At 41.3% G+C, this 12,351-nt stretch overlaps 1 protein-coding gene across 1 annotated transcript; it reads left to right on the plus strand.

Annotated features, from left to right (window-relative positions):
• Positions 1–4,627: 4,627 nt before the first annotated feature.
• On the plus strand, positions 4,628–9,017 carry STEAP4 (STEAP4 metalloreductase). Its single transcript, XM_074157215.1, has 4 exons — positions 4,628–5,083; positions 6,447–6,974; positions 7,577–7,741; positions 8,748–9,017. The coding sequence occupies exons 1-4, from the start codon at positions 4,628–4,630 to the stop codon at positions 9,015–9,017; spliced, it is 1,419 nt and encodes a 472-aa protein (XP_074013316.1).
• Positions 9,018–12,351: the final 3,334 nt, after the last annotated feature.

The following is a 12,351-nucleotide window of genomic DNA, read 5'->3' on the forward strand; positions in this document are numbered from 1 at the left end:
GCCACACACTACTTGTTGAAGTACTCATAGCCTTAATGCATCACAAGCAGAATCAGCTGTTTTGTGAATAAGACAAATGTGACAGCGGGATGATGTGTTGTCTGTGAGGCAAGTGAAGCAATCCTTTTCTATCTGGTAAGATCTCAGCAAGAGTACTGCATTCAGTTTTAGCACCATGTTGGAGCAGTTTGGCTCCAAGATCAGAAAGAAAAGCTAGAAAGATTAGCTAGAAAAATCAGAAAAAAAGCCACAAGAAAGATCACCGCTCTCAGAAGCATGAGTTGCAGGGAAAGATCTAGGGTTGTTTTATCTAGAGAAGAAAAGGGTAAAATGGTAACAGCTTTCATGTCCAACAAAGGCTGCTGCAAAGAGAAGGGGGATACATTGACACCTGTGTCTATTATAGAGGAGGCGATAATAGATTAGACATAGGAATATCTGGCCAATAGTATGGGAGAAAGCAGAAAGCCAGGAAGATTTCAGGATCCCTAGCACAGGAAGTTTTACAAACAGGTTAGACAAGCACCTTGGCTTTAGTTCATTCTGCCTTAGGGAGGGAGATGGAGTAGATAATTTCTTGAGATTACTATCAGAGTTATTTGTTTTGCTTCCCTTTAAAATGTGAATAGTAAAATTACTCTTTCCTGCTCCTTTCATCTTGTCTTTCTACCTTTTGAATCATTCCACTGATCCCCCATCTGCCATTTCATGTTGCATCTTTCTGATCTTTCCATTATCCATCCCAGTCTACGTCTCAGTCCCATCTCTGCCTTTCCGCTTTCGGCACTGCACTTCATCTGCAGCGTTGCTTCTGCTGGGAAATCATTCCTTTTTCCCATGTGAAAGGCAGCGTGCCTGTCTTCATTCCAATTCCTACATAACCAAAGTATTTACATATAATTGCTGAACTAAACATTGTACCTTCGTTCAGTTCCCCCAGTGTTTATGTGGTGGGTGGAAACGACAGTCTTGCACAGTTAGCTTCTTTTTTTTCCTTCTGCACCTCCTTTTATCATTACTGACCAAGTGGTAATCAGCTCAGAGATTACCAGCATTTTCCTTAAAATAGGATAATTTGTTGTATAAGAGTACAGCAACAATGCAGAAGAGAAAGTACACAGCTAATCATTACAGAAGCTTACATGGATTGTCTTTCAAATAACAAAAGGCATCACTAATGCTCTAATGTTAGAGGGATGGATATAAGCAAAAATACTACATATGGATACAAATCTCTATGGATTTTTCTCAGATAATATATGGTTACATATATAGAAGAACAGATAATGAGTACTACATGTTTCTTTGTTGGTATTTCTGCTTTCTGGAGCTTTGAGAGCGCTCAGCGTAACCCACGGGCATAGAGCAGACCCCCCCTGCCATCAGCTGCTTACTGAGACCGCCTGTCAGCCTCCAGGCTGAGCTCCCTGTGGTGTACTTCTGCTTCACATCCTTCACACGGATGTATGACAATAAAACACATTGTCCTACAGCAAATGAGTATCTTCTTGCATTGCAGATATTGTTGTCACGGACTCTGGGAGGCCATTTTCCTTTTGACTTTACACTTCACATTTGCCATTTGACTTTACAGCCACCCAGTTGCCATCAGAGGCTGCATTTTGTTCAAATACACACAGGAAAGCCAGAATTTATCTATGAACTGTCTATGTGTCCATAACCTACCACCTGAATTAACCTCCAGAAGTTCACTGCAAAGCCCACAACCTTCTCCTAGTGCAACAACAGCCAGCTGGCACAAAGGCATGTCGGAAGGAAGGAAAAAAGGATTCAGTAGAGAAAATTTATTTAATTTCCCTCTTTGTTAGAAGGAGGCATGGTCCAGAAGACCTGGGATTTAAAAGCAAACTTGTCTTGTCTTACATGTGATTTTCAGAAGTAGCAGATGCACTATTAAATTAATATCAGTTTTACAATAAACTTAATTTGTTAAGAAATTCACTGGTGACCAGTTTATTTCTGATATATAATGTGTGCCATTATAAGAGCTATGGGCATCCCTATTAAGTAATTCTTAAAAAGAAAAAGTAAATTCTGCTTATCTTATTCAAGCAAATTCTTTCTTGTTAAAAATAGTATTAAGATAAATTAGATCACCAGTATTAAGGGCAGTATTAACGCTCTTCAGTTTTCTATGCAATAATATTCACTGTCATGTACAAGTCCCTTTACATCTTAGATAGTCCTCCAAGAAACTGTAATTTGAAAAAAAAAAGAATGTTCCTTACTTTAATTTTTCTTTTCATCTCCCTCTTTATCTCTTTTCTGGCAAGATGAGTTCAGTGTTCACTAGTAAATGAGATGTTCGGTATTAGTGAACAACAGAAGCACTTTATAGACTTATTTCTTGTTGATGAATCCATTTCTTTTATAAGCTCAAACAAAACATAACTGTAACTGATCTACAAAAGACATTACCTGATAACATCCATTTGAGGCTTGCTTTTTTCCAGTCTTACTTTGGAGCGGAGAATGACTTGTGTAGTTCACTCAGCAATAACTTAATGATTTCTTGAGGGCAAATACAGGAGTTTCCAGCTGGACGATCGTATGTTACAAATAAGTTTTGCTTTTCATTTTAGATACAAGCCCACTTTGTTAAAAGGAAAAATTAAGAAAGGAAAGTTGAGTCTTACTAGGTACTGAGTTGGACCATTTATTAGTATTACATATGCAACTCTTCTGTTCCCTTTGAAATACAGACTATCCCCAAAAAGGAATTTTATAGCTTTAGTCATGTTAGAGCCTTATGGGACATTAATAAAGCCTCAGAGAATGATTTTTAAATATGTCAGAGGACTTTACATTTGTATGCATGAGACAAATATGCAAGAGATATTCAGATGGATCCCTTTGAGCATCTGTTTTCATGCTGAGTGTGTTACTTGAGCAAGTACACAGAGACCAGCTGGGTAGCTGGGACTGCAGCTTCAGAAGAGCTGGGATTAACACCCTGCTGCACTACAAAGCCTCCCGTGGGACCCACACAAGCCACATGGGCCATGAGCACATGGATCCTTGGGTCCTTCTCTGCCTGAATCATTGCCTTCCCCTAATGACCAGAAGCAAAATCCCTTGGCAGCTCTCTGAGTCCCAGGTCTCCCACAGCTCATTGCAAGAACAGCACTGAGCAGGCACTGATGCCAGCTGGGGGCTAGCTAACTACATACAGTTTCAAGCCAAAATCTTTACACAGAGTTCTCAGAAAAAGCATTTCTCTGCCTATCTTGCTAGTAAAGCTTATACCTTACAGCACAGGCCAAAAAGATTTTTGCTTCCCTGAGTCACAGCCCTTAACTCTAGGTCACGGCAGGGTAGGGGGAAGTGCTGCCTTGATTTTTTTATTCACCAAACAAACGCAAGTTTTTAGTCAAATAATTTAAATTCATGCCAGATTCTTAAAAAGCAAAAACTATTATGGCTAGATAAAAATATAAAATAAAGTGAAGAATATCATCTCAGTATTTTTAAATGGCAGAGTTTCATTCTCAATGATGCTTCACAGAAGAATGTAAGCAAAGGATTAACAAATAGCAGTAGCAAAGCAATTGGTTTGGGTCTAGCTAACTATTCCATGAATTTCTTTCCTGCAAACTGGAAAAGTGGTTATTCCCACAGCTTTAATTAAGACAGCTACATCTAATGCAGTGAAAGATTTGAATCAGGGCTCCTGCGGGTTGAATGGCTGCTCTAAGTACTAAATTACTGGCCAGTCCAACAGAGGGGTCTTTCAAAGTTTCCGGTTGGAGGTCTTCCTTCGAGCCTTAGGTTTTCTGGTCTGAGTTCATCTTTTGTAGACCAAGGACAACAGCACATGGATCTACTGGAAGACCTCTGGAGCAGACCCTTTTTATTCTGTATTTGTATCATGCAAGTACAGAGTGTATGTACTCCTATGGCATGGATAATACATTAAAGACTTTGAAGCTTCCAAGTACAGTGATAAAGGAGGACAGATAAAAACCTCAAAGAGAATTTTATTATGAGTAATATATAAATATCAGAAATAAATGTTCAACATGAAATATTTCAATTCCACTGTCCAAATGCTTCACAGGACATTCTTCAGGAAACTGAAGAACAATAATAAAACAAACTGGCACTGACTAGTCATATTAAGGAAATACTGAGGATAACAGATAGATTTCTAGCTATCTTTTATAATATCTCTTCTTCAAGTACTTTACAAAAGACCTTCCAGTTTCTATTCTGATTAGAAACACATGCCTCTTCAATATTTTTCTATAGCATAAGTAAGCAGAAATTACTCTGAAATGCATGTGCACCTTGCTCTCTGTGCTCCCGTATCCCTTTCTCCTGCCTTCCCTTTGAGAGAGGAAAACGGCAGCAGTTCAGTTGAATGTTAAAATCCATAAAATGAATGGAATGCTGTAAGAGATGGAGAGGTGAATATCCAGAACTGGATTTTTAAAATTGTACGGAAATCTTCTGAGAGTGTGCATTCAGAAGAGTGTGCAGGAAGCATATTAAGTGGCAAGAAAACTCTCAGATATTTATTTTGTATAGCCAGAGTGGATGCTAACCTTTCATTGTCAAAGGTACATGTTTTGCTTAGTTTGTTCCTATTACTTTTTTTTTTTAACAGATGAATAAAAATTCTTCCAACATAATGGCTTTGGCTTCTAACATTTCTAACAAAAGAGAGGCAGTGTGCATATTTGGAACCGGAGATTTTGGAAGAGCTCTGGGGCATAAATTGATTCAGTCTGGCTACCCCGTGGTGTTTGGAAGCCGGAGCACACAGACATCCAGCCTGATTCCTAAGGACGCGGAGGTGTTGAGCCATGCAGAGGCAGCACAGAAAGCTGCCATCATCATCATCGCAATCCAGAGGCAACATTACAACTTTCTTGCACCGCTAGCAGAAATTCTCTGTGGAAAAGTCCTGGTGGACATAAGCAACAACTTAAAAATAAACCAGTATCCTGAGTCCAATGCGGAGTACCTCGCTCAGCTGGTGCCCGGCGCAAAGATTGTGAAAGCCTTCAACACCGTGTCAGCCTGGGCCCTGCAGTCGGGCACGCTGGACGCGAGCCGGCAAGTAAGACTGAGCAACAGTCTGTTGCAACAGCAACAGGAGGTTCCTGTGTCACCGACTTCCATGTCCTATGGCTTCTTAACAGCTAGACAAAACACACACAGAACACATGAATCAGACAGGGTTGAGGTGGAATTTTCACTATAAATGTCCATTTCAGATTAAACATGAGCTAGAGTTTACTGTTGGTTTGTAATATGGCATGACAAGGAATAGCGACGGCTTGCCTCTGAACTTGGTAAGGTGTCCGGAGACACTAGAGAAGCAAGGAAAGAAGGACAGCACAGCTAGAAAGAGAGAGACAGCAGATCAGGAGGAAATGAGGGCTGCATCAGTTTTTCACCAGGACTGTCAAGTTACACAGAAAGGAGACAGAAGGAATAGAGCAAAGCAAGAATAAAATGAAGGGAGGAAAAAAAAGGAAGGCAAGGGATATGATGAGACAATAGAATGAGTGCGCTGGAAGGTGAACAAATTAATAGTTTTATAAATCAGAATCCATCACCACAGAAGTTTAACACAGCCACAGTGTGCAAACATACCATTTTAACCAGCACAGGCCAGTGAGCACAGATCTGGCCATAGGAAGCAACACGGCAGCTTGCCTGAACACAAATCATTTCTGATTACCCTGTTTTCTGCCAGTCTGAGGGACAGTGCTCTTGTACAACACACAGTTTCAGCCAGCTGCTCAAACCATTGCTAGCTTTGCTTTCTGCTGTCAAATAAATGGTTTTAGCTAAACTAAAGACCCAAGCACTTCCAAGTCTAGGTTCTAGAAGCCCTCATCATATATACAAGAGCAGAAATTGCCGCTTTTCTCTCAGTTCCAAAAGCAGTATTGTCTTGCACACTCACAGAAAAGATGTTTTTTTCACTATTTTACTAGTCTTGGAAAGAAGTAATATTTACTTTTGTGATAGGGCAATCATGTTTTAAAAGTCTCTGTCCCCAGTTCCCTGGAGTCCTTACGGACCACTGTAGCAGAAATTGAAAATTTTTCTCTTATTTACTCCTACAAAATCTTGTGCTTACAAACTGCTTGCAGGTCTTCCAAAGAGTATGCCAAGACTTCTAGGCAAGGACTTGTACTGTGTTATACATTGCTCTTTTCAGATACAAAATTTTGCCACTTGAAAAAATCTCCTTCTCCAAAGGAAGGACTCATATTCTTAGTTCTTGGACCTGTTGGCCAAGAAAGTAAAGTACCTATAGGCTACCTTTTGCCTACATAAATTTAGGCCAGCAGGGAAGCCAACAAGTAGCCTAGGAAGCTTGTGCTCATCATCCATATCCAGGCAGGATGGCAGTAGAGGATGTCACAAAAGTCTGTCTAAATAAAACTTCTGTTTGGTTTTGGTTGCAGGTGTTTGTCTGTGGCAATGACATGGAAGCGAAACAAATGGTGATGGATATTGTTCGTGCACTGGGTCTCACTCCATTAGATCAGGGATCCCTCTTGGCTGCTCAGGAAATAGAAAATTACCCTCTGCAGCTCTTTCCAATGTGGAAGTTTCCCATCCTTTTGTCCCTTGGCCTAACCACATTCTTCTTCTTCTACTGTTTGATTCGTGATGTAATTTACCCTTATGTTTATGAAAACAAAGACTTTTCATTTTTTATTGCAATTTCCATTCCAAATCGGATCTGCCCTATATTGGCACTCATCCTTCTGGCCTTGGTTTATCTTCCCGGTGTTCTTGCTGCAATTATTCAGTTATATAGAGGTACCAAGTACTGCCGTTTCCCAGACTGGCTGGACAAATGGATGCTGTGCAGGAAACAACTTGGACTAGTAGCCTTGGCATTTGCTTCTCTGCACGTTTTGTACACTCTTATTATCCCAACTCGATCCTTCGTAAGATGGAGAATCAGCAGTCAAACAGTCTCCCAGGTAAGTTTTGTTCCCTGCTCTATGTCTTCCTTTCTTCTGCCTCTGCTACAAATGCTACCTTCTATCTTGAGCTTCAGAAATTCATGTGGACAGTCTAAAGTTCTTTACAATGTGGTTATTTTTCTTGTTTCTATGATCCTTTTAACTATCAGTATATTCAAATTTTGTTGATATTACGTTGAGTTGATGGGATTTCTAGCCTCAGTCTTCCTCTTAGATAGTTTACATATTAATAAAATAAGAAGGAAAAATATAAACATTGAATAATTTAAAGAAACATATTTCCCTATTTCTTCACATACCTTTAAGGATGGCACATATTTTGCCTTTCTGACCTTATTTAACAACAAAGGATCACATACCTGTCCTCAACAGTAGGTCTACAGCAATATAAAACATGCACCACAATTACAGGTACATGGAACCTATCTGTAATATAACGCTGCTTCTTCTTTTTGAGTAAGCATTCAAGGTAAATCTCCAATAATTTTCAGAGAGTGAATGTATAACATTTACCTCCTAGTTACCTTAAAGCATATTTTTTCTGCATATTGATCCTAAATCTGTTATCACTAAGATATACCTGGTCTTCTTTTCTTCAGGCACTGAACAATAAAACAGAACCACTCAACACCACTAATGCCTGGCTTAGCGACTCTTATTTGGCTTTGGGAATTTTAGGATTTTTTTTATTTGTTCTTCTGGGAATAACTTCCTTACCTTCCGTCAGCAACAATGTCAACTGGAGAGAATTTCGATTTGTACAGGTAAGAAAAAAACTTATCCTAAAAAAACGTTCTTCTCTTATAAACTATGACCACAGGCAGGTTTACTAGAGACTTAGGGCTTTCCTCCATTAGTAGCTCCAAATGTGATGCGTACACCACCCACAATCACACAGTGAAAAAAAAAATCCACACTGCTGTACAGCTCACCTATAAAAAAACACAATTGCTCTGATGGCTGCTTACGGTACAACCTGGATTACTGCATTAACAAGAGAAAATTGGGAAGACACGAGCTCCTAAATGACAAACAGAAAGTTGACATTGTGGATTATCAAATTCCACAATTATACTAAGTCACAAAATAGTTTAGCCATTTATTGGGCTAATTTTGTTGGGTCACAAGATAATTCAGATAAAACGGGTCTGAAAAATTACTTCATAACTCAGATGCTGTCAGTGCTAAGCATCTAAAGAGAATCCACGGTTTCTGCCGACTCTAAAAACTGCTGTGCCCATAAACAGGCTGCCCTTGGTAACGCTATAATCTCAGCCCCCCCATCCGAAGGAAGCTTCACGCAAGCTGCCGTGCCTCTGCAGGAGCTGGGCTGGCAGGGAGGGGAGGCAAGGGAAGGGGAAATTACTATCAATGAATGTTTTATCAAGGCAAAAAACTTGCACAGTATGGTAGTTCTGGATGGATTAGCACTACAGCATATAAAAAGCTTAGATGTCTCCACTGAATTTCTGCATTTTCTCTACATTTTCACAAATACGACAACCACTAGGCAGTATGTGTGACTAGCAAAAATTATCAGGATTGTTGGTGGAGAAAAAAACCAGTGTGTTTCACCTAGGTCCATTTGAATTAATCTTTATTTAAAAACAATAAGAGTCTTTATATTACACAAAACAGTTTCATTTCAGCAGTCCCCAATTAGTCCCAAAGTTCCAAAAAGCTTACTGTGTCCTGTAAATTGCATTTGTTCTGGTTTAATTTACTGGTTTAACCTCTACTTCTTTCTTTCTTTTCTTTGCTCTCCCCTAGTCCAAACTGGGGTATCTGACACTGGTTTTGTGCACTGCCCACACGCTGGTTTATGGTGGAAAGTGGTTCCTGAGCCCGTCATCGTACAGATGGTATCTTCCAAGTGCCTACATGCTCTCCCTCATTGTTCCGTGCACTGTACTTGTTGTCAAATTTGTGCTGATATTTCCTTGCCTAGACAAACATCTCACACGAATTCGACAGGGCTGGGAGAGAAACCCCCGGTACTCAGAACAGTCAGATTATGTCGTCAACAAGTCTGCTGTATAATTAGACTAACCTGTATTATCAAAAATAAGAAAAAAAATATTATGAAGGCATATCAAAATGAAGTCCTGAGGCTCCTTTACCTGGAGAGTGAGAGAAAAAGTGAAAAACTTGGCCAAGCCCTGAGTAAAATAAAGCCACCCCAATGACAAGCTTAAAATGCAAATCAAGTGAGGCCAGTGAGTTCCTGCACCCTAGGCATGCATTCACACAGGTGCAGGCCCTCTCTTTTGCTCAGTAAATTCCCCCTTGCCTATTAGCCCTCCATTCCTAAGAAGGGTATGAGAGAAGTAAGTGGTGCTCCACGTCCCTCCTCTGTCTTTCCAAACCTCCTCCAGGGCTGGACAGAACCAGAGTAACCTTTGGCGTTAGATGGCATCTGCTCCTCTTCCCTATCCTGCCCATTGAGACTCAGGTCTACGTGCGCTCACACACACCCACACAGATTCACGTGCCCACGTGCACGAACACACAGCCTGCTTCTACCCCTAGAAGCCACCAGCACCCACAGAACGGGTACAGGATGGATGCCGGCTGAGGAAGAGCTCTCTTCCTCCCAGCATTAGTTTATCCTCCATTATCACCTGATCCAAAAGAGACCTATGGTAGGAACATCGCGATACTTCAGCAAGATTTGTTTGGTTTCTGTACAGGAACTTTAACGTTCAAAGCGTATGGGCCAAGGATTACTGAATCCTTGCTTGTGCTGCTCTACCAGAAACTCAGGTGGCAAGCAGATGGAGGAGAGACCAAACTGCCAGAAAGACGTGAGATGTGCTCACAAGCCTAAGCTTCGCTACAGGTAGAGGCAAAAAATGGTCAGTGATTTTTTGTGTAAGCAGTGAGTTGTAAGGAAAGAAACTGAAGGAAAGTCTTATTATATCAGAGGGTTGTATTATATGTCAGGGTTACATCTCATGAAGCGAATATTGTTGATTTTTCAAAAAATAAATCATTAGATGCAATATTACAGATATTCTATGAAAACGTACATATTTCAACCACAATAAAGATTTTTTTTTACACTGTTGAGCTTTGTTATCATTTCTGGAACCTCTTTTGATACGATGCAGCTGCTGGTATGCCCAGTTGCACAAAAGTGTTGGAAGGCCTTGGGACAAGGAATAAAACGGGATCTTGTCCTCAGCCAGCTGCCTGGGCTCACCTTCCCTCGTCTTTGCTCACTCCTTGGATGTTCACATAAGCAGATCTTTGCTTAGTCACCAAAATGAGCTGTGGAAAACCAGGATCCAGCTGGGATGGTGACCTCCTGTTAAACTGGAAACAGACACTCTGACAGCCTCCTTCGCATTGGAGAACAAAGAAAAAGCAAAATGTGTTTTCGTAGGAAGAGAATTGCTCTCTATCTTTTGTCTCTCTGTTGCTCTCCTCCCTGTCCATACAGAGGATAAATACTCACAAATATGAAAGTATGAGCATGCCATATAGTATAGCTAACTGTACTTTCTAACAAGCACTATCAAGCAGGTTTTTTAAAAAAATAGCTATCTGAATTATACTTCTCAAAACATTTCTTAACATTGGAGTCTTTTTTAGTTCTGGAAATACATTCCCTCTTCACATCATACTCCGGCCCAGAAAGAACCTGCTCTTAATCCCCAAAGGAATGGTAAAGGAATCTTGTGTATCAGTAATTGGTGGAGCCAGATTTCTTGGAAATAACTCTGGCACCGAGTACTCTTAGTAACCAGCACTGGTGCATGCATCATACTTGGCATGTCATAAACTGATATATGTATGTTTATATATGTTGACCTGTCACTCCATTGCAAGTTCCATCACAGATTTTCCATGTTAATCTTACGGAATCATTTACACAAAAGGGATGTGTATTGGCTCAAAGGGCCTAAGTGAGAAGACTGTTGTGAGGATGCCTCTAACACCTCTTTACAGCTCCCTAAAGAAGAGGAGAAAGAGGCAGAAGCAGCAGTAACAGAGACAGAGAACAAGGCAGAAAGAGAGAATGTGTGTGTTTGTGTATGTATAGAAGCAGAAGAGAAAGGGACAGACAGAGCAGAAAATAAATAGCAGCAGCCTGAGTGAATATCCCATAGATTTACCATTTGGGGGCCAGATTCTGGGCTCAGTGACAGACTTGCCCCAGATTTATATTATTACAAATAGTAAATGGGGCATCCACAACTTCTCTGGGCAACCTGTTCCAGTGTCTCACCATTCTCACAGGAAAGAATTTCTTCCTGAGATCTATTCTAAATCTCCCCTTTTTCAGTTTAAAACCATTCTTCCTCATCCTGTCGCTCCACTCCCTGATCAAGAGTCCCTCCCCATCTCTCCTGTAGGCCCCCTATAAGTACGGGGAGGCTGCTATAAGGTTTCCCCAGAGCCTTCTCTTCTCCAGGCTGAACAACCCAGCTCTCTCAGCCTGTCCTCATAGGAGAGGTGCTCCAGCCCTCTGATCATCTTCATGGCCCTCCTCTGGACTTGCTCCAACGGGTCCATGTCCTTCTCATGTTGGGGACTCCAGAGCTGGACACAGTATTCCAGGTGGGGTCTCACCAGAGCAGAGTAGAGGGGCAGAATCACCTCCCTTGCGCTGCTGGCCACGCTTCTTCTGATGCAGCCCAGGATGCGGATTCTGGGCTGCCAGTGCACATCGCCAACTCATGTTGAGCTTCTCGTCCACCAACACCCCCAAGTCCTTCTCCTCGGGGCTGCCCTCCAGCCATTCTCTGCCCAACCTGTATTTGTGCTTGGGATTGCCATGACCCAGGTGCAGGACCTTGCACCTGGCCTGGTTGAACTTCATGAGGTTCGCACGGGCCCACTTCTCAAGCCTGTCCAGGTCCCTCTGGATGGCATCCCTTCCCTCCAGCCCATCAACTGCGCCACACAGCTTGGTGTCATCAGCAAACTTCCTGAGGGTGCACTCAATCCCACTGTCCATGTCACCAACAAAGATGTTGAACAGCACTGGTCCCAATACCAACCCCTGAGGAACACCACTCATCATTGGCTTCCACTTGGACATTGAGTCATTGACCACAATACTTTGAGTGTGGCCATCCAGCCAGTTCCTGATCCACCGAGTGGTCCATCCATCAAATCCGTGTCTCTCCAATTTAGAGGCCAGGATGTCATACGGGATAGTGTCAAAAATTTGACATATTCTAAGACTTCCTGCAGGAATAAAGCATTGATTCTCACTCTACTTCTAAATCACATTCAACAATTAGAAAACATAAATTACAGCTTTTTTAATAAATGGTCACATGGATATTGTCATGATAACAATTAATGTTGAATTTCATTACATAAGAAAGATTTATTCTGACAGAGAGTACTACACCATAGTGTG

This window comes from Numenius arquata, chromosome 12, assembly GCF_964106895.1.
Source record: "Numenius arquata chromosome 12, bNumArq3.hap1.1, whole genome shotgun sequence".
Taxonomy (NCBI): domain Eukaryota; kingdom Metazoa; phylum Chordata; class Aves; order Charadriiformes; family Scolopacidae; genus Numenius; species Numenius arquata.